The 22,979-nt window shown below is 50.1% G+C and overlaps 1 protein-coding gene across 4 annotated transcripts in view; it reads right to left on the bottom strand.

The window, feature by feature from the left end:
• Nucleotides 1–1,451: 1,451 nt before the first annotated feature.
• PAPLN (papilin, proteoglycan like sulfated glycoprotein) overlaps nt 1,452–22,979 on the bottom strand; it is a 1,044,076-nt gene continuing 1,022,548 nt past the window's right edge. For 3 of the 4 annotated variants that reach the window (XM_069638639.1, XM_069638642.1, XM_069638641.1), the window contains one exon: nt 2,042–2,616. In XM_069638639.1, the coding sequence (XP_069494740.1) occupies nt 2,441–2,616 (176 nt within the window). In that variant the 3' untranslated portion in view covers nt 2,042–2,440. Of the gene's footprint in view, nt 2,617–22,979 lie in introns of all 4 variants that reach the window. The other variant, XM_069638640.1, reaches the window with a different exon arrangement.

The raw sequence follows: 22,979 nt of genomic DNA, 5'->3' as shown, positions 1-22,979 counted from the left end.
CCCCTCGCGGGACACGGTAAGGACGCCAGGTAAAAACAGGCGTTGTTACCGGGTCCCGCGAGGGGAAGAGGGAGCAAACAACGGGCCGCTCGTAATCGGCCCATTGTTTGCTCCCTCTCCCATTCCCATTGAGCCCTATGGGGGCTCAGATGGGAATGGGGAAGGTCCGGGCCCGGGTTCCCAGAGGGAGGATTTACCGTGCCTCTGTACTCGGAATAGCCCCGTAATTCCCCTTTCTGGGGACCCGGTAATGGAGCCCGGTTTGGCGGCAGCCATGGAGCTAATCGCTCCATGGCTACCGTCAAACTCGTAATGAGGCCCATAGTCTCTTCAGAGTGCGGGCCTCATTACGAGGTAGGAGGTAGCCATGGTGCTATTAGCACCATGGCTACCCCCTTACCGCATTCTGGGTCCGGGTTCCTGAAATAGGGAATACCGGGTCATTCCAACCTTAGAGGACTCGGTAAGTCCCCATTCCGGGGAACCATTCCCCATTCCCATTCGAGCCCCCACAGGGTTCAATGGGAATGGGGATGGAGCTAATAACGGTACCGCAATTTGCGGTACCGTTATTAGCTCTGAAGTCCCTTAATGGGTCCCTTCCCTAACGCCTGGTAAAACCAGGCGTTAGGGAAGGGACCCACTAAGGGACCTTGGAATAGGGTGGTAAGGGATTACCGGCACGGGTGTCCTTACCGGGGCAGGTAATCCCTTACCACCTACTTCATAATGAGGCCCTGTGTATCGATATTAGTTATATGCACCCACCAGAGGACTATGGGCCTCATTACACGGACGGCGGTAAGGGTTAACGGTCACCGTTAATGGCAACGGTGACCGTTAACCCTTACCGCCGTACTACGAGGTCCCTTTGCGGGTTGGAGGAATTAACGCCTGCTTCTTGCAGGCGTTAAGTACCAACCCGCTAAGGGACCTCGGAGCTAATTACGGCACCGCAAAATTGCGGTGCCGTAATTAGCGCCTTCCCCATTCCCATAGAGCCCTATGGGGCAGAAATGGGAATGGGGAAGGGCAATGGCGGAAAGGGGATTTACCGCCCCTCCAACCTTGGAATGGGGCGGTAAATCCCCTTTCCGCCAAGGCGGTGCCGGTAATTTACCGGCATGGTCCAGGGTGCTAATAGCACCCTGGATTACCGCCTTCCGTGTAATGAGGCCCTATGTGGGGAAATAATTCAAGAAGCAATTCATTGAGAATGATGCCGTGGGTTGGGGTACAGAAAGGAATGTACATATCAGTTGTATTTCAGTTATCTAGACAATAGCCATTCGTCTGTTCCAAATATATGTAGAAGCACAAAAAACACACACACACACACACTCTCTCTCTCTCTCTCTCTCTCTCTCTCTCTCTCTCTCTCTCTCTCTCTCTCTCTCTCTCTCTCTCTCTCTCTCTCCCCCCCCCCTGAAAATTTGAAGTACAAATACATATTTATCGTTTTATTGACAAAGCTTTATTATGTTAAAATAAAGAAAAGTGACAGCACTACTTTGAGTATATGACAGATGGTGGGAGGGCCTCTAAGCTTTTTTTTGCGATTTCCACATCTCTGGCTGCAGCAAATGGTGACCTGCGATGGGCCACCAGATGCCCCAGTTGTTCTGTAGCAAATGTAAGGGAAATTGCTGCTGTAGTTGTGCATGTGTTGGTGAAGTGTACCTGGTGAGCTTACCCCCATTGTGTCATGCAATGTGTGGTTATTCTATGACTGTCCCACTTTTTGTCCACCTTCCCTGTCCACCTGAATTCCTCTGGAGGGGCCTTTGACCTTGTAGTCCACAGTGATAATTAAATCAGAATTAACAAAAGGGAAGGAAACCATTTGATTTAAAACCAAAAAAATAGCTGATGCTCAATTTGGACACCAGGTTAAATAAAATAAAAAAGCGCGAGCCTTATCTACTCAGTGCACATTCCACGGGGTGCATCACAAACATTTAAAGCTCCAGATTTCACATCTCCTGTGTACGAACACAGCAAACATGTTTGCGTGTAAGTTGTTTCTTTCATTTTGTACGTATTTTATTTTTTACTCTTCCTTTAAACCATGCAGAATTGTAAACATTCACCATTAGAGCTCAGAAAATCTTTGACCTAGGGCTTTACCAGCCTACTATCCAAAATGTCTTCCTGCTTATGTGCACGAAACATTTAGTTATAGTTAAAGTTGTACTTGGTGTATCCTGGATTTGTAGTTGTTCCACAAATGGTGTAAAGTGTTGAGTTAACAGCGCCCAAGAGTGAATCTCGGCTAAGGTGATACTGCCCCACAACGCACTGAGCAAGAGGGAACGAGCGGGATGAGAAAAGGGAAGGATAGGCCTCCTTCACCATTCCCAGTGTACAGTAGTGTCCTCCAAAGCATGGCTGATGGGCTCTTCATAGAACGGGCAGTCAAGGAGCAGAGTCTCTCGCATTCCTAGTGCCTACTGGAACTGGTCTTGCGCTGATGCAGTGAGCAGCTGGCACAGCAGAAGCTACCATAATATTCATTGGTGCACAGTTGGGCATGCACAATCAGATCACAGTTGGCAAGGTCTGGCTGGTCAAAGCATCCTGTGTTTGGGTCCAAGTCCATAGCAGACAATACTGGAGCTGAAAATAAAGAATAGAAGGGTACAGATGAAAACATCAAAATAAGGTAACATACTGTCTTACAAATATCCCTGTATACCAAAATAGGAATACATAGATTAATAAGGTGCAAACAAAAGGAGTAATTTTAACACTTGGCGCAAATAATGGGACCAGAACAGTTCACGGACAACCTCATAGCTGCCAAGCAGTTGCTGTGTACTTGAGGCCCTTTCGTATGAAACATGTGTGACAAATTGGACCGTAAAGCTGCATTCAGACCTTTTTTGTAAAAAGAGATTTCTCTGTAAACAATTATTAATGTAACCCTGCATTTTGTGCACAGATTATTTGCCCCTAGTAAGTTGAATGACATGGAATTTTATTATTATAATATGCCATAGGTTGACATTGCAAGATCGAGGTTGCCTGCCCTGTGTTTTGCAGTCCTCCTCAGAAATTGGCCTATTTAGCAAAAATACTACCCGCAGAACCCGTTTCATCCTGAGGACTAAGATCTCTGGGACCTTCAGGATGTTGGTGTTTGCGGCAGAGGTCATTGTGTCTTCTGGCTTGTCTACACATTCACGACTAGAGGCATTTCAGCTAAAGTGATTTGCCCATGATCACAGGCAACTATGCAGTTACTGGTCCACAAGAGGGTAGCTGCATGGGTGGGCCATGGTGTAATGACAACACGCATAGGATGTCAATGTCTTTAGCAGGAAGTCTACCAACAAGACATCATCTTGACCATAACAAAATATCAGCATCTGAAATATGAAGCAGTGGGCCCCACAGAATGGCAAACATGAAACGAAACAGACCTATGCAATAATTCTCTGAAAACATAACAGAAACACCTGGAAAATAAATATTGTGATGGCATACATGTGATGTAAAAAATGAATATACAAAATACCAAGTGGGAATAAACATGTGAAGAGAGAAAACAATTGTAGACACATGGCAAGTCTTAATTGTTCTACTTTTCCTGTGAAGTCTAATTACACTGGGGCACAACCCTATATTCTCTTTGCATATGCAAGGGAAACACTCCCATTCCCCCTTGGTAACCAGTGATTATGTTGCACACAAAAATAAAGAGAGAATAAAGGAAGTGGTAAAATAACAAACTACAATAATAAAGAGGGCAAAAAACAACGACAAAAAGAAAGAATAACGAAATATCGGCAAAATATAGTATTGGAGGATGGAAATATAACAAGAAAAGAAAAAGGGTACAGTTTAGAAAGAAAACATATCAGGGATTATGGGAGGCTTCGGAGGTTGATGAGAGAAGGTGAGCTGGGGGTAACCACCCACCCCTCTCTCGTAAAAAAAGTACTTTGAAGGTTAAGGTCCTGATTCACAGAGTATTTGGCAATGGTAATGCACCATTATAAAACACTTGTAAATCAGGCCCTAAGTGTTAGAAGAAGGACGGATACAATTTTTAAAAAAAGAGTGTATAATATAATTGTCTAAACGGATTCACATTCACGAAATATCCACTAGATGGCACTGTGAGACCATGGAAGGAAATGAACGTAGAAAATATGTGTGTTGAAAAGTGACTCGAAATATTTTTTTACAACTGTATTAACGGCTCGTAAAAAATGCATCTCGTGATTTTCTCAGCGAGAAAATCTCATAACCTCCCCGTTTGCGACCAATAGCACCGGTCAAAAGTGAGGACCGCTTTGTGCAGAACAGCCTAGGAGAGCATGGATATGTCGAAATCCATGGAAACGAGACCTCCCAGAACTCGACCTGCAGATGCATCGTAGTATTTGTATTTTGTATTTATTTTATTTGTATTGAGCACCTTGCCCTGGTGCGTCTGGGCGCATAACAGAAGATAATGGTTACATACAATCAAAACAGCTGTTAATACAAAAGCAGTTTACGGAGATAAATAGATAAGCAGAGGATACAGAGAACCAACGAATAGTGAGGTTACCAGAGATTTCTGGGCGTATTTGGTATACTAAAGCGTTTGCCAGCAGAAGAGGCTACATGTGCAATGCATTTTGGTGTGAAGGATAGTGGTGTGATGGTCAAGCATTCCCATAAGGCCAGTAGGTTTAGGAAGAAGAGGCCGAGGTATCAAGTTTGTGAAGCCAAAATATGGTTTTGTTCTTAAAGGAGTGGGCAGATGGTTCTGTTCTGAGAGTGGTAGGTAGGGTGTTCCAAAGTTTGGACGCGAGGACAGGGAAGCTAGATGCCCGGCTGTCTGAAGCTTGTGACTAGGTATAGTCAGAGTGTGTACATGGGCAGACAGCGGTCTGATTGCTGTGTGTCGCGTGAACCAATTGGTCAAGTATGCAGGTGCCAAGTTGTTCAGGGCCTTGTGTATTAATGCAAGGGTTTTGAGTGATATGCAGTGTGCAACAGGGAGCCAGTGTAGATTGCGTCTTGTGTCAGAGATATGAGATCTCCTTGGGACGTTGAGGGCCGCCCTGATGACATTATTTTGAGTGACCTGTAACTTATCCATGTTTCTTTGGCTAGTCCCTAAATATAGGGCGTTACAGTAATCGATTTTGGACAAGATAAGAGTTCTGGCGAGTACAATGCAGTTGTGAGTTGTCAGAAAGGGTCTGCAGGCAGTGATGAGTTTGCAGGTATAGGCCGAGGCCGAAACTACAGCATTAGTTTGTCTGTTGAGAGATAGTGTCGAGTCTAGGTAAATGCCAAGTGTTTTAGTATCATTAGACACTTTAATATTTCCGTCAATAGTGAACGATTTGTAGGCTGAACTAAGTTCAGTGAGTTTGGAAGGGCAGCCTAGGACAAGTAGCTCAGTCTTTTCATCATTAAGGAAGAGCCCATGATGCGCCATCCAGGCCTGGATGGCAGTGTAAATTGTATTAAGTGCTTTAGAGTCCGTTGCAGTCTGTGATAGGGATGAGTATCTGGGTATCGTCAGCATAGTTAGTGTAAGAGACACCCAGATAGTCAAGCACATCAAAGAGAGGCTTAGTGAACACATTATACAATGTGGGAGATACACAAGAACTCGCATGAGACAGGAGCTGGTTCCGCCGCGGCAGTAGGAGAAAAAACCCTCATGGTTCTATTGGCCAGGAAGGAGCTAATCCAGGATGTGGCGGCGTCAAGCGAAATGGGCAGCTATTTTAAGGTGGTGACATAGTATTTGATGATCAACCAAATCAAAAGCTGCTGAAAGATCAAGGAGAAGTAGGAGTGCCAACTTGCCCTTGTCTTTCAAATCCTCGATTTGTGTTTTTAAATCAATCAATGCTGTCTCTGTCCCGTGTCTGGGTCGGGAGCCTGATTGTCTAAGGCCCAGAAGATTATTTGTTTCGAGGTAGTCCTGAATTTGAAGGTAGGCAGCACGGTCCAGGATTTTTAGTAAGTAAGGCACCGTGGTGATGGGCCTGTAGTTAGCAGGGTTACTTGGATCGAGTGTGGGTTTTTTGATTAGTGAGATGACCCATGCATCCTTGAGGTTATCCGGGACAATGCCAGATTTAAATGAGGCATTAATGAAGGAGGTGATGAAGGGGGCAAGATCGTGCGCAGCCTCCTTGATTATAGGGGCGGGACACGAGTCCCCTTGGCAATTTGAGGGTTTGAGCTTTTTGATAATATTTTCTACTTCCTCAATAGAGAGAAGTACAAAGCTGAATGGTTTGAAGGAGTGTTTGCTCATGGGGAGGTTGTAAGACGGGGAGTTGCCCGTCGATTCAGAGGTGGCTTCTTTTAGCATTGATTTTTTCTTGAAGCATAGCGATTTTGTCTAGGAGTGCCTTTTGGATGTTGGTACACCAGGCAATGTCAGGGGTGCAAGTATCTAACAGGGCTACTGGAGACTCTAATTCCTTGAGGATCTTGAGGAGTTCCTTTGTGTTGGATTGTGCTAGCAGTATTCGTTTGTTGTAGATGTCTTTTAGTGGTAGTGGTGTCAGAACTTTTCTGCTGTGCTCCATAACCCGTGGGGAGCATGATCCTGAAGACATTTAAGGAAAGCTATCGACCATCACCCTACCCATAACCGAGCTGGTGATGTTGGGGGACAGCTCTGCATTGCACTTGCAGTGGCAGCCTTTGCTGATGTTAAACAGCAGCAGATGCCTTTCTCACTGAGCTAAGAACATTCTCTTCAGAAACCCTATGTCATGAAGGGATCCGCATAGCCTTTGTTTTTTTTGGCTATCGGGCGTCTTATGTTTTCTCATTGCAGAGCTGCTAAAAAGGGAGTTTGGGGCTGTCTATGCATTTTACAGTTTGGACTTCCCTGGCACGATCATCAACTCATACCAGAGTGTATGAGTGCTCGAGTGTGGACTTTACACCCATGGCGGCTGCTGTACACTTGTGGGGCTCATAATGCCTAGCTTGTGGAAGAGGAGGCTGCAGCATGCAGACCTCGCCTGACCTGCAATCTGTGAATCTTGCCTGCAGCATGCAGATCTCGCCTGACCTGCAATATGGGAGTCTTGACGAATGGAGTGACTGGCCCTTGTCTGGGTATACAGTAATTTCATCCCCACAATATTGCAGGTGTGTACTGTTTGCTCAAGGCAAATTGATTGCTGCCGCATTACGTATACGATAGGGGAATGCAGTGGTGAGACGAATGGGGTGGAGTATTTGGCAGTGATTAAATGTGGGAGGATTAAAAGAAACGGTGAAATTTCAACAACCAAAGACTACACTTAAAAAATCATGGGGATGAAACCACATAAGACCACATTATATAGTGATTATTGGGCAACTTGTCAGTTCTCCAGAGAAGTCACCGGGGTACGAGAGCGAGAGTGGGAAGCCTCCCTATGGAGGTAACACTCCTAACCCTAACCAAAGTACCCACAGGCTTCTGATAGGTCTAGTTTTATCCAGGCCTTGTTCGACCTGGTAATACCCTCTGAAGGTGAGTCCAACAGACACAAAAAGCCTTGCCCCCCTACGCCGCCAAATGAATATAACCACCCAATCTAAACTGAAAGATCGTAGGTCATCCAACATCAAAGACCTTCTCCAACTTGTGGGGTAGCTGAAGCAAGAATCCATGCACTTCTCTACCAGCTCAACACCATCAGACCGACAGATGGAAAGCATCCCAGAAGGGCAAGAACACCTGCCACAAATGGAGACATAACATGCATGTTGATGGACTTGCATAAGTCATCTTTGCAATGTTAAATGCCTTGCTTTCATTCCATCTCTGATGTGAACAACTATGTTCTTTTGAACCAGTCGTGATCTTCTTCAGAGCTCTTTGGCTTCAGTGGCCGGCCTGGTTTCTGGGTCACCTCCACTCCTTTTATCCAGAATTGGGTCTTGGGCTAACACCAGCCCCCCAATAAGGGGGCTCGCAACACTATTAAGTGGGAGGTGGCTGTCCCATTAGTGGACAGACTGCCCCCCAGAATCTGCCCAGCAACAGACATGCCCCTGGAAGAATGTGGATTGGGGCCAAACAGCTTCACCTCCCCTCCACCTGCCAGCTCACACACACACAGCCTCTGCAAGCTTTCTCCCCACAAAATGCAATTCCAAGGTAAAATATGGATTTTTATAAGCTCTAATTATGCCATCAACTCATCCCTCCGCATTAGAACCTTGGTTTAATCTCTGCTCTTTATTTTCCACACTTGCCACTGATAATGTAAGATGGCTCAATGGTGCGCTAGTGCTAATGAGGCAGACAGAGAATCATCTTCAGTACACCCCTTACATTACACCCCCATATGAGTTAACAAGGACAGGTCTCTTTAAAAAGAATAAAAAAGAAACTTGTCTCCAAAGACAAACTGCTGAATCCTAATGACTCCCTTCCCATCTCACAGTCCATATGACACCAATTGAAACGTGCCCAGCATAACATATTATAATATCGTAGCCGGGGCTGCTGTACCTGCGTCCGATTTCTCCTCCCTCCCCGTGCTCTGCCTGCTCCAAGGCTGTAAAGGACCACCTTGTGGGGATCCGACACAGATATTTTTCCCCTGCAGTACAAGGAGGGCTCGAAGCCGTCAGGGTATCATGCATACCAGTCATTTATTTTTTCAGCTTAAGCTAATGTAGTGTTGTTCAAAGTGCCGCACTGAGTGCATAGAGAAAAGGAACAGAGTTCATGAGGCAGGGCTAGCACCATATATGCTGGCCCCTATGTTACATGTAGCACGGGCCGCGTGATGATGCCAAGCTGAGCAGACCTGAGCTCTGTGGTAGGTGAAAGTTTTCCAAAGGCAGCTGCCGCTGGACAAGATACATCTAAGACGAGGAATCTATGGGTGGAAGAATCCAACAGAATGATCCTTTTACCTACTATGATAAGGTCACATGCGGGAGGTGATGGGAAGGGCTTGCATGACCAAGAGGGCCAGGTACAACCACCTGACATGACACAGGCCCTAGGGGCAGTATATAGGAATCACCACAGGGCCACCCTTACCATTCCTAACCTTGCGTTTCAGATCTTTGGCTAAAACCTCTGAACCCCATTGCGAGACAATTATAGTCTGGATTCTGAACCCCCTTTTTTCTTTGTAGAACTCATACCGCCCCGTTTGTTGACAGGTAGTGACAGCACTCCACAGACTGTGTTGTAATGTTAACCCATATCAACGGATAGCCTGAGAGGAACAAGGACACATACCTCAGAACAGAAAACCACAGTGTAGGTATCTAGAAGCTGGTTGGAGAGAGATACTGCTAAATCCAAGATGGCAGACAACCCTCATATAGAGTTTGTGTGTGGAGCCGCATGCATTCTGAACTGCAAGCTCGCTCACCTGGTGAAATTGACGCCGGCCCTGCTGTGATCTAATCCCGGAGCCCACCATTAGCATGCACATAGCTACCTCACATGTCACATGTAGCAGCCCAGTCCCACACGTCACCACAGTGGAAAGGGAGGATGAAGCTACAGGGAAGCATGGGAGTTAGGGGTTGGACATCGGAGGTGCAGGAGAGACAGAGTGTAGAGTAGAGAGTGCTAGAGCAGCAAGGAGGTAGAGAAGGGACAAAGTCAAGAGGCGTGGAGAGTAGGGTGTGGCTTAGTGGTGAGGAGAAGCAGAGAGAATGGGGAGGTAAAGTGGAAAATGAGGCGGTGAAAAGAAAAAGGAAAGCGTTGAGAGAGTGAAGACTGAATGTGAAAGTGAAGCACACAGAGCAAGAGAAATCAGGAGGAAGTGGAAGGCATTGTGGAAGAAAGTGGCACAAGGAAGGTAGATAAAAGTGAGGGCAAGGAGAGAGGGAAGTATTACGTCTTTCATAAGTCGGGCTCGGAGGATGTTCCATAAGTGGTGGTTAAGGGGCCAGGGTAAGGGCCAGGGACAAGAGTCAAGGTGCCTAGCTCAGGTGTGTTCTCTTCTTCTTTGACACCCACATTTTTCATGCAGAATCAAGACTGTACCCTCCAAAACAAAGAGGGCTGCCTGGGGAAATGGGGATTGGAGGCCCCGGGGCACAATTGCACAATTGCAGGAGAGCACCCTGGAGAGTACATTGGTGGTGGCAGTGGCGGTTGGGGGAGAGGCACTGCCCTCATGGTGCTCTTCCTCTCATCAAAGGCATATCCCAGTGGGGCAAAGTGATTGGGAGCCCAGTGGGATTGAGTTAGCCCTTGCCAGGAAAGAGGATTAAGGAAGGAGCAGGAGAGGCCAAACAGCATTACCCATTGGCAGGCGGCAGGGATCAAAAGCAGGGCGCAGAGCGCCGGCCATCCAGGATATACCTGGAGGAAGGAGCGCACCCCTCAGAGGACGGAGCATCAGGGTGGGGAGGAGGTGGAACCCCCCAGGAGTGGGGGGTCTGGCTGGGCCTGGGGTCGAGGGTCTTGGGTCGCCGACCCGATTTCAGCAGGGGCTGTAGACTGGGCCCAGCATAGATGTCTTCCAGGTCTAGAGGGAAATCTGGAGGGGCCGGCCACCCCACTGGAGCGCCCCAGGGAACCCTACCCACACTCTGGCCTGCAATGGAGAACAGGGACTCGAACAAAACTGGCAGTGGCCATTCAAAGGAGCAAAGGGGCAGTGAGACAGAAGATGAGTTGGCGCAGATGACAAGGCAAGATTTCAGGGGGGAAATGCAGGCCCTGAGAGAATCTCTGGCTCAAACTTTCCAGGACCAGTTCCAACTCATGAGAACCAACCTCAACGTGGATCTGGGGGAAATCCGACAAGAAGTAGCTCAATTAGGGGAAAGGACTGACCTGTTGGAAAGAGGCCTCCAGGAAAACGAGAGGGAGACAATGGCTAACAGCGAGGCCATAGATCGTCTAGACTCTGCGACGAGGAACATGGAGGCGATGCTCGAGGACTTGGAAAACAGATCCCGTCGGATCAACATCCGGATTAAGGCGCTTCCAGAGGCAGTGACGGATGGACAATTGAAGGTGGAATGCCAGCGGATATTCGCAGAACTCTTGGGCGAGGGGGACTCAATACTGGATAGGGCCCACAGAGTCGGCCGGATCCCTAGGGGCCCTAACGCCAGACCTCGGGAAGTCATGGTCGCCTTCGCCAGATAGGGACAGAAGGAAGCGATGTTGTGGGTAGCCAGGCAAAGCGAGCCGGCCCTCTACAAAGGGCAGGAAATACTGATGTTCCAGTACCTGGCTGCAAGCACACTGCTGAAAAGAAGGAATATGAGTCCGGTCTTGAAGGAGCTGTCCAAGAAGGGGATAAAATATAAGTGGACCGTTCCCTTTTGGCTTAGTGTTTGAGTGGGAGGGGAGTCAGAAGCGAGCAACCACGCTTCAGGAGGCAGCCAGCATTATAAGTCTGGAGCTGGAGAGTGAGGTGGAGTCACGTTGGGGTGCCTGCATCCCGTGGGGTTCAAAGGGAGAGGAGTAGACCTTGGGAATGGGCAACTGTTGGGCAGCAGGGCAAGAAGGAGGGTGCATTGCGGGGCCCCTCAGGGGGGTTGAAAGCTCAGAGCACCGAGGGGGAGGGTAGTTGTAATGTGGAGGGGGCTGGGTGACCCAACTGGCAATTGGGCAGAATATGGGGGTGGTGGACTCATGGGCTGTATGCTAGTCCTGGGAGGGAGGAGTAAAACATGTTGGAACAAGGACGGGACTGTCCGGTGGGTGGGGGAAGGAGGGCGGGGGGTTGGCGGGCAGGATGCGGTCTGGCCCATAGTTGGGGGTTCTGGGCTGGGGGAAGCATGGGAGAAGTGGGGGGGAGGACATGGGGGGACCATAGGGCCTAACATTGGGGCATCGGGTGTATTGGGGAGAGCGGGAGGGTTGGGGATGGGTTTGGAAGGGCAGTTAGAGGGAGCGGGGCATAATACCATCTTGGTTTTAAGTGGCTAACTCATAATGTGAGGGGGTTAAATTCTCCCCTCAAGCAGGCTAAATTAGAACAATTCACTAGAACGCATGTCCCAGATGTTTTGGCTCTGGAGGAGACCCATCTGCTGCACAAAGACCAGGGCCGCCTGCGCCTGAAGGGTTTCCCACAGATCTTTTTCGAATCAGGTCCCACAAAGAAAGGGGGGTGGCGCTGGAATTTGGGAGGGGTATGGACTTCAAAATCCAGGATATCCTTAGGGACAAAAATGGGAGGTTCATCATGGTGAGGGGGAATCATATGGGCGCCACTTACACTATAGCCTCGGTTTATGCCCCAAATGTGGGACAGGAGAAGTTTGCAAGGGAGACTTTGGGTGCGTTGGAAGGGTTTGTGAGATGGCAAGTCATTCTGATGGGGAACCTTTATCTGGCCAGGGACAAGCGGCTAGATCGGACACAACACGCGGGTGGAGGGCGGTGGCATCCCCACAGCTGAAGGAGCAGTTTGAAGGGGCAGGTTTGAGGGACGTGTGGAGGGTGTTGAGGGGGGAGGAAGAGGGCTAGATGTTTCTTTGTGACATGCATAGAACCCAATCTAGAATTTATTACATCTGGGTCTCGGCGAGCCTGGTGGGAGGGATAGAGCGGGTGGAGACCGGCCCCATGGGAATCGCCGATCATAGGGTTGTGCAGATGAAACTGCAGTTGGGTAGGCGAAGGCCAGGGGTTTGGAGTTGGCACTTTCCTGGGGAACTCCTGAGGGACCAGGTGATTAGGGAGGAGATAGGCAACAACATTAAAGTCTTCTTTGAAAGAAATAACGGCATGGACACGAGCCTCAGCATAAGGTGGGACGCGTTCAAGGCTACCCTGAGAGGGGAACTCGTCGCTTTGAAGGCAGAGAGGAATAAACAGCTGTGGCTCTTGGAGACCCAGCTGGAAGGGGAGGTGGAGGCTGCAAGGGTGAGGCTGAAGGAGGTCCCCTCAAGGAAAGTCTATAGGGAGTACAGGTTGGCAGAGGGGCAACTGGGGATTCTGAGGACCAAAAAAGACATTTTGCGCAAAGGCGAATAAGGCGAACTCGCTTTTAGCGCACCTACTAAAGGGTAGCAGGGAGCAAAATGTGATCTCGGCCTTAACGGATGAAAGAGGGAAGAGACTTACCCGTTCCGAGGAAAATGGGGAGCGATTAGTCAGATTCTATGAAGCCTTGTACACATCTCAGGGCCCAGCCACCCAGCACCAGAAGGACTTCTTGGGAGCCTTGTCCCTCCCGCGTCTCTCCAGGGACGTCGGGGATGAATTGGGATGGGCCATCACAGAGGATGCGGTGCGGACTGTCATCACGTCTCTTCCTAGTAACAAGGCGCCGGGTCCTGATGGATACCTGGTCTCCTATAAAACCTTCTCCGGCATACTGACCCCACACCTTGCACAACTATTTAACTCATTCGGTACCTCGGGCGGTATCACTCCTTCAATGGAGGAGGCCAAAATCACACTCATTCACAAGGCAGGCAAGGACCCGGAGGAATGCACATCTTATAGACCCATTACTCTCATAAATTCAGACGTGAAAATGTATACAAAAATCTTGGCGAGGCGCTTGGAGGCGCACCTCCCTACACTAATCCATCAGGATCAGACGGGGTTCGTACAAGGACGACAAACGGCCGATAATATCAGGCGGGTGGCTCACTTGGTTGAGAAAATGCAGAAGACCCCCAACACCGGCAATTCTCCTAGCTTGGGACGCCGAGAAGGCATTCAACCGGGTGGAGTGGTCTTTCCTGTTTCTGGCCATGGAAAAAATGGGTATAGGCACAAGGTTCATCAGCATGGTGCAGGCGAATTACAGAGCTCCTACCTCACGCTTGCTGGTGAACGGCGCGATTTTACGATCCTTCAAGCTCGGACGAGGTACAAAGCAGGGGTGCCCCCTCTCTCCGTTGTTGGACGCTCTGTACTTGGAGTCCCTACTTGTGGCGATACGGGAGGCTGAGGATATCCAGGGCATTTCCATTGGGGGGCATCAACATAAGGTGGCAGCGTTCGCCGATGACATGCTGCTCACTTTGACGAGCCCAGGGGAGTCCATAAAGGTGTGTATGGCGCTATTGTCCAAATTCGGGGAAGTCTGAGGCCTGCGGGTGAATCTGCAAAAATCTGAAATAATGAATCTGTTGCTGAAAGGCAAGGAGGCAAGGGTCCTAAGGGAGTCCTTCCCATTTAAGTGGAGTCCGGGTGGGATACGTTATCTCGGGATTAGAGTTACCCCCCAGCGGTCGAGATGGTTTGGGGCAAATAACCCTCCATTGTTGGCTGCGATAAAAAAAGACCTCAGGAGGTGGAGCTCCCTAAGGATATTGTGGTTAGGAAGGGGCTCAGCGCTCAAAATGGTGGTCCTCCCACGGTTGCTTAATTTATTTTAAAAAAAAACTTTATTTGCTGAATTTCATTAAACATACAAGGAAATAAACAAAACAAAGGAACAAGCTGTGTACCCAATGAGCTCCCCCCCTCCTCCCACCCACCGTTGCCATTGCTGTCAACTCAAAATGTGCTGTAATACAATAACAGGGAAGTTCGGATTGACCACAATGTCACGTAAGCCCAATGGGTCGACTAAGGGCAAGACATCTAAGGGGTCTACATGGGAGAGGATGCACCAGTAGTAGTAGCAATTAAATAATTCACATAGGGACCCCATATATCGGGTGGTCTTGCGTGAAGCGATAGGGTTCTAACGTACAATGTCTCGATATCTTGACAGTAGGCAATGTCTCGCAATCACAATCGAGAGCTTGGGGACTGGCCTCTTCCCCAGGTCATTGCCACTCTTCTCTTTGCTAGGACCAGGAGGAGACCCACCAGTTTCCAGGAATGTATTGCTACCCCACTGGTGAGTCCAAGCAAAGCAATCGCGGAGTCCTGCTCGATACGTTCTCCTGCAATTGCAGTTAACCTCTCCCAAACCTCCCCCCAGAATCTGTTTACAACCGGACAGTTCCACGCCAAATGTAAAAAGTCAGCATTCTGGGCCCCACATCTATCACAAGCCCCCGAGACCTCAGTCCGTTGTCTGTGGAGTCTGGCCGGGGTATGGTAGGTTTGATGGACATAGTTAAAATTTATTTGTTTGAATCGTGAGTTCAGCGCCACTTTCTGAGTTTGGCCAAGACTATATGCCCAGTCTTCATCTGGAATACTCCTCACAAGGGATCTCTCCCATCTGAGCTTTGCGGAACCAGAGTGCACGAGAGTGTCATTCAAGAGGTTTTTATACAGCCATGATACCAGCTTACCCTCTCCCTGGGCCTGGATCGTGTTGTGCAACAATTGCCATGTCTGTGGTTGGGTGGGAAAAGTAGGGAAAAGCTTCTGCGCCATCTGACGGAGCCTAAAATAGATGAATATGTCTAGGGCATTGCTTGCTCCTCGCTGATGTGCCTTCTGGAGCGTTATAAAGGACCCCTCAACAAACAGGTCACCCAGATTGTTGATTTGCAGCTTACGTATCTAGCGAATATAGACCTGTTCATAAGTAAGCGGGACCCCTGGGATGAATTTAGCAGGTAGGAGCGGGGAATAGCGCACGTCTATCTTGCATTTCTTTGCTATTTTTACCCACACTGTATATGTGGAATGAACTATGTTTAAGGTTTTGGGGCGAGTCTGTAGTGTACTGATGGTCGCCCGCAACATGTGTAGGAACATTAGGGCCTATTCGACCTGGACATGGGGTCTAACAACCTGTGTGGCATAGCAATGGCTTAAGAACTGTGCTTGGGCTGCCCAATAATACCGCTCTGGATCCGGGAGTGCCATGGCCCCCTCGCGAACGGTTGAATTAATGTTGTGTAGGCCACCCTCACGGGTTTGCCAACCCAGATCAATTCGAGGATCATACTTCGCAACAGGGCTAGGAGTTTCTGTGGGAGTACGATGGGAATGTTCGCAAACAGGTAAAGGAGCTTGGGCAGAACTACCATCTTCACTATGTACACACGGCCCCAGAGAGTGAGCGGGAGACCTTTCCATCTTGTGATTTGGCCCCGTAATGTGTCAACCAATTTCCCGTAATTATCTTGTAGAAGGGTGTGGTAATCTCGTGACAAGTGAATACCCAGGTACGTACTCCGGACCGTTCCCATTTAAGCCCATGATCATCGAAATATTCCTGGGTGGCATCGGTTAGAGGGAAAACTATCAATTTTGTGCTATTGATTTTTAGGCCGGAGAGCTCCCCAAATCTAATCACCTCACGCATTACTGGGTTTAAATTCTCAGACGGATCTCGAATGAAAAGAGCCACATCGTCTGCGTAAAGCGAAAGAATTATTTTGTGTGGGCCCAACTGTAAACCCCTGTGCAAGTGCCGCGAACGTAAGCTGTCTGCAAGAGGTTCCATTGCCAATGCAAACAGGAGAGCCGAGAGGGGGCACCCCTGCCTGGTCCCTCTCTGGAGCATTATACTCGCCGACCTCGCTTTCCCCACAAGGATGTTTGACACTGGTTTCTCATATAAGAGTGCGACTAACTTCAAGAATTGCTTCCCCAAACCCATTCTTTCCAGTACCGTGAAGAGGTAGGGCCATTCCACTGAATCAAACGCTTTTTCGGCGTCAAGAAGCACCGCCACCGCCTGGACAGCAGGGTCGATAGCCTCAATGGCACCAAACATGCTTCTTAGCCCAGAGGACGTGTTGCGGCCAGGAATAAATCCTGCTTGATCTGCTATCACTAGTGGAGGCATCTAAGTTGATTAGAGAAACTGGCCTGTATGACCCGCATTCTTCAGGGGGTTTACCATTCTTATGTATGAGAATAATGTTAGCTTCCTGAAGTGTCACGGGTAGACTGCCCATTTCTGTCGCCTCGTGGTAAACTTGTAACAGGAGGGGTGCCACGATCGTGGCGAATACTTTATAAAATTCACCCGTTAGGCCGTCCGGTCCGGGGGCCTTGGAGCCTGGGAATGTTTTTATGGCCTCTATTATCTCGCCTAACGATATGGGGGCATTTAGTGGCTCTCTTAACGTTTGGTCCGCCCAGAAGAGCTCAATCTGGTCCAGATATTGGAAGAGGGGGCCCAGTGTGTTGTTGCATTTTATGTAGTGAAGGTCTTGATAGAAGGCCCGAAACGACTGGACGATACCGTCTTCAGTGAAGGCCACAGAACCGTCAGGTGCCCTTATACAGTCTATCGGGGGGGTCTCCTGTCCAATGCTATCAACCTAGCAAGCAGAGCTCCCGGTCTCTGGCCCTCGCCATACTGTCGTATTCTGTGTCATTGTGACATGAACTTGGCTTCTCTTTCCGCACAAGTTCTGAAACTTTCAAGTTCCTTTTTGAGGGAGGCGAGGGTGCGGTTGTCGTTTTGGGCATCGTATGACCGCACCAGATTCTTCAGCTGTGTTTCACTAGCTGCCAGTTCTGCTCTAATTAGCTTCAGTACCCCATGCTCTTTGGCTATGCGCACCTCCCTCACAATGCACATGAGGGTTTCCCACAGGGTCCCCGCCGATTCAACCAAGTTGCGATTTATGTCCAGGAAGGCCATTATGTGAGCCCGAAGTTCCTGGGCAAACACCTGATCCTGAAGAGTCCAGTGCCTGAACCTCCATGGAGGTCTGCCACTGTCATACCCAACTGGGGCCCATTCAAGGACCACCGGGGAGTGATCGGATAGTGTCTGAGGGAGAACCTGGCAGTCACTCCACCGTATCCTAGTGTACTTTGACACAAACAGGTAGTCAAGCCTAGAGCTGGTGCCGTGTACCCATGAATGAAAGGTGTAGTCGCATGTCGATGGATGTCTATCTCTCCAGGCGTCCTCGAGGTTATAAGCCGGCTTTAGTGTGTGTGGTGCTGTTAGTATGGGATTTGTCAATATTCGGGTTAAGTGTGGTGTTCAGATCGCCCCCCCAGATGATTGTGGTGTGGTCTGCATTAGCTAGGTTGGTCATGACCCAATCGAAATTGTTAGTACATTCGGACCATAAGAGTTCACGAGGGTCACGTCTATTCCATCTAGGATCCCGCATACCAGGAGGGACCTACCCTCCTCGTCGCGCTTCACCATCTGCATCTTAAATTTTACCCTTCTGCTAATAAGGGAAGCGACCCCGCAAGCATAGGACGAGTAAGAGGAAAAATACATGTGACATCCCCAGCTTGCTATCCATTTACTTTCGGATGAAGGGGTAAGATGTGTTTCTTGAATCAGCGCAACGTCGCCATTGTGCCTTTTGAGATATTGGGCTACTCTACGGGCTTTGGTGGGGTTATTACCACCCCGGACATTCCACGTTGCTACCCTGAATGGGACAGTGGTCGGTGTATTCCAGACCCAGCCAGACCCTCGACGGGAAGGGCTTCGGGTCAGGATCACTTTGCTCATAGACTGCCTGTATGCTATACTGCGTGACTTTCCCAAAATGGGCCATTACGCCCATGGTACTATTCCCAGTTTGTTCCTTTAACCAAAAACAAACTCCCAACATAGACAGAAGCCACCCCACCCATACACAGGAAACCCCCAACCTGCCCATCAAAAGTGCCTCCCCCCTGTTACTACAACCAAATAACATTTAACTTGAAGCGGTGCTAGGGGCGCTAGTGCCTAACCAAGAGTTCTGGCTCCCACCAGATAGGATAAACACTTGCGCTGGGTGCATCTGAGGTGTGTCCTTAGCGCCTCAGCGAGTGGATGACGTGGCTTTCCTGGAACTCAGGCATTGCATCCTCCTACTTGGTCGTTTTTTGGTGGCCTCGGGAAGTTGCTGCTTATGGGCCGGCAGCCAATACTGTCCAGGAACGCGGATGCTTCTTCTGGTGACGTGAAGAACTTGGTCGTCCCAGCATGGAGGATTCTCAGTTTAGCTGGGAATAGCATTGAGTATTGCATTCCGTTTTCTCGCAGTCGGCGTTTCACACCTACAAAGGATCTCTGCGTTGTTTGGACTGCTTGAGAGAAATCGGGGTGGATGTGAATAGTGTCACCATCAAACTGTAATTCCCCTCTGTCTCTTGCCAACTTCAGGATTTGATCACGGTCTTTGAAGTTAAGAATCTTGGCGATTATTGGGCGAGGCGCTGAGCCAGGTGCAGGGCAGGCGGATGGCACTCTATGGGCCCGCTCGACGACAAAAAGATGGGACAGTGCTGCGGCACCAAAAAGTTCTTTACACAAATTCTCAACAAAATCTTCCCGTTCAATCTAATATTATTGCGACGGGCCCTGCCCTCTAACTCCTCATTTTTGGCATTCACCAGTTACATTTGTCTCTCTAACGCCGTAAGTCTGGTTCCCAACGACGTACTTCCGTCGTCTAGATCCGAGACACGCTGCTCCACCGCGTCCAGCCTGTCACTATGTTTGTCAAGGCAGTGTTGTAACAAGTCGACTTTCGAGGAGAGGGAGTCCAGTTTTCAATCGAGACCGCCAATGCCCGCCTTGAGTTCTAACAGGATCTCCTTAATATCCGGAGCTGGGACATGGGTAGTATCTACAGCATGGGTCCTCTCTTCTGCGGGAGACACCGGTCGTATATTCTGTTTAGGAGTTCTAACCCCAGCTCCCGGTTCAAACATCAGTTTCCGTTGGGCCTTGTCTGCCTTGCCCATTCTTGGCCGCCGGGCCGTGTTACACAAGGAGATCGTTGAGGCAGACGGTCCTTAGTTGGCGTGCGCTGGGGCCTACGGCAGGTGTCACCCTGAAGTCTGTATCACATGGGGTCCAGTCCACAGTCGCCCGCTGCCACCTCACTCCCACCACTGCCCAATTTGCCTCAGCTATATGGCAAGTGTAGGGGAGTATCGTGGGACCTGGGACGTCGCAGTCAGCTGGGTCTGTCGGCCCCCTACCACGCCAGCATCACGCTGCCCCCCCACAGTCCAAAACTGCAGGCCGCGGAAAGGGCTCACGGGGTGGTGTATCGGGCCACGCGCAACACGCTCCTCCAGCGCAGGTGACAGGTGTGACCCGCTCCCCGGCCCAACTGCGGCGACGGTCCCCCGCAAACTCACCGATCCTCCCTGGCAAGGGATGTACGCGGCCCCAGCTGCCACCTTTATATGGGTGGAGAGCTGCGGCAGCTGAGTCACCCACCAGCGCAGCCCCCGGTGGTATTCGGATGGGCTCTTCAGCATTCTCCAGCTGGCGTCAGTTCCATCTCGCCGGGGGCAGATCCTCACTATTCGTAATAGCGGTCCGCACGATGATCGTCGCAGCCCAGGGGCAGCCCTAGACCAACACCGCTCCTCCTCGACCCGCAACAGCCCAGCTCTGCGGCCTCACACTCCTCGTCCTCCAGCGGCCAGAACTCTCCCGGCCCGATCAGGGGGCCTTTGCCCAGCGCCTCTTCGCCCGCAACGCCTGGGGGCTCCGCAGGATGGCTGCGCAGTGCAGGGACGCAGCAGGCAAAACGGCCTGGACTCGGCTCCTCTTTCCTCGCGCCAGCACTCCCTTTCAGCCACGATACACGGGTGCCACTGTGACCCGTAGGGCGATGACGGCTCTCACCGATGACCAGGCGCCTGTTCACGTCCTCAGGCCGGCAATTGTTTCAGTATTAATGGGAGCTCGTCACGGAGCTCAAAGAAGAGCCGCCATCTTGGTGAGCTCGCTAGCACCCTCTGCTTTACTTATTTCAAGCTGTTTCGTTACCCGTCCCAGCTAGCTTTTTTAAGGAATTAGACAAGGCAGCTAAGGACTTTGGGAAGACAAGAGGCCGTGCTTGGCCAGATGCCTATTGTTAGCATCCAAGGGGGTGGGTGGCTTAGCCTTACCAAACCTTCGCCGCTACTACGAGGCAGCGCAGCTCAGGGTAATCACAAAATGGTTCTCAGTGGAAATACAACAAACAGTGGGTTAAGATGGATAGAGCAGTGGCTCGGCACCACCTGGGACCGGAACATCTATATATGAGCAACATAACAACGGGGCTGGTTGACATTTGAGACAGGGTTGTAGAGAAATTGGGGATTACTACCTTTCCGTTGCCGTTCACCCCCATCTTCAATAATGGGGATTTCACCCCCGGGGATGGAAAAGGGGGCATTCCTGAAGTGGGAGAGCGGGGGATGCAGGGTCATCAGGGATATATTTCGAGGTCAGAATGTGAAACCCTTTGAAGAATGTAAGCAGGAGTTCGGGGTGAGCGAGTGGGAAAGACTCCGAAATTTTCAGCTCAGACATTGGGTGATGTCCACGGAGGTTCGAAGGGCGGCAACTCGCGAACTGACACAGTTTGAACGCTACCTCCTGACGCATGAGGGGTCCAGTGGGTTGTTCTCAGATCTTTATAGGCTTCTGGAGGGTGCTGGTCCGATAATAAAATGGTCGTATATGTCCAGATGGGAGGGGCTGCTGGAGCGGGAATTGAAAGTGAGGACTGGCAGAGGCTTTGGAGATTGATCCCGAAGGTGGCTAGGGCTGTCCAGCTTCAGGAGGCCTGGTACAAGTACCTATTTGGCTGGCATTATACCCCGGCTCGCCTTCATGCAATATTTCTAGTAACCTCTGCGACATGTTGGAGGGGTTGTGGTGAAGAAGGTGGGATTGCCCTATTATAAGACCTTTCTGGAGGGATATTTCACGGGCACAAGATCAAGCCTTGGTGGAAGGCATGAGCCAGGACCCCTGCAAAGTTTTATTGGGAAGGTGGCGAGAGTCGGGGGTGGCGGGAGGGGAGGGGGGCAACATAAGGCGAGAGTTGTCTTCATACTTGCCGCAATGGCTCTCTGTAACGCTCACCTGGTATCCACGGGGACGCCACTCAGCCTGTTTGGACCTCCTACGACCTAGAACCCTTCCCTGGAATCTGTTCGACTGGAGACTGGGCCTGAAACACAGGATTGCCAGAGTTTAACTCTATTGTCTCTGCTTGCTTGACCCCCTCTTCCCTGGGGACCAAACCTTCCACTTTGTCCACTCCTCACCTTGCTTTCTTGTGTAGTGTGCTCTCCGTCCTGCCCTTCGGTGCAGGGGTGTGTTGACTGATGCAGGCTCTATGCTGCCTAGTTGCTTCACTGGCGCGGGCCCAACGGACTGGGCTTGCTGTAACTTCAGCCTGACCGGTAAGTTGAATGATTCTTATGAACTGTCCTTTTGACTCTTGTCCCTTCTATAACATGTCTCTCCTCCCTTGGGTGTTGGAGGGGGTCGGAGGTGGCGTTTGCTGAGGGGAGCCGAGCACTAACGGTGAGTGAGAGCGCGATGCTGCCCGCTCTTGCTTGTATTGACTAATGTTTGCCTCTGTGTCCCTTTCAGGTGCTGCAATATTCCAGCGTGGCTGCCGGCTGAGAGGATAAGGTACGTGAGTAAGCGCGATGTGTGGCGCCTCCTTATGCTTTCCGTGCTAACCTGGAATGTCTTTTCCCCTTGCAGGTCGATGGGATGCTCCGGAGCTGAAGTTACCCTGAGCGGCTTAGGTTCAGGTAAACGTTTCACTCTTCTTCCAGTTTTAGAGTAAGCTAAGATATGAAGAATGCTTACTAATGTCTTTTCTTCCGTTCGTTTATCCTCCCCTAGGATGCGGCGCACCGAGATGGAGATGACACCGCCGTAGCTGCCCACAGGACCGGAGGACTGATGGATGGAAGCTGGAAGCTCTTCAAGGTAATTATAAAATATTAATGCTGTTCTTGTTCTTGCAGGAGCGCGGGATGCGGAGGAAAGGCAAAGGCCTTCAGGGGACCGATCCAAGCATGGTGAGTGTCACGCTGCAGGTGCAGAGAAACGCAAAGCGTGTTTCTCGGCCCGGGCGTGGTTTAAATAGCTTTCAGGTATCCCAGGTATCCCTGGGTTGAATCACACCCAAAACGCTAGACGGCTTACTCAGTTCAAGGAACTGGGTTATGTGGGGGCATCCATCTTGCCCACAATGCATTACAAGTCCAGGTCTGGCTCCAAGTGGGTCTCTGGTAGGGTGGAGAGGCCCTTAGGGGCCATATAGGGGATTGTGGCCTGGCTCCAGCCTGATGCCTCAGGGGGCTGGGGGCAGGAATAATGACACTCTCATCGCCCAAAGGTGGAAAAAGAGCCCCAGGATCCCAATGGAGCAGGACTGGATGAGGAAAATGTGGAAGATTGTATCGTTGGAAT

The sequence above is a fragment of the Ambystoma mexicanum genome, chromosome 14 (genome assembly GCF_040938575.1).
Source record: "Ambystoma mexicanum isolate Mex_15411 chromosome 14, UKY_AmexF1_1, whole genome shotgun sequence".
NCBI classification, from domain to species: domain Eukaryota; kingdom Metazoa; phylum Chordata; class Amphibia; order Caudata; family Ambystomatidae; genus Ambystoma; species Ambystoma mexicanum.
Note: the sequence above shows the minus strand (reverse complement) of the source record. Positions and strands in the feature narration are given on the sequence as shown.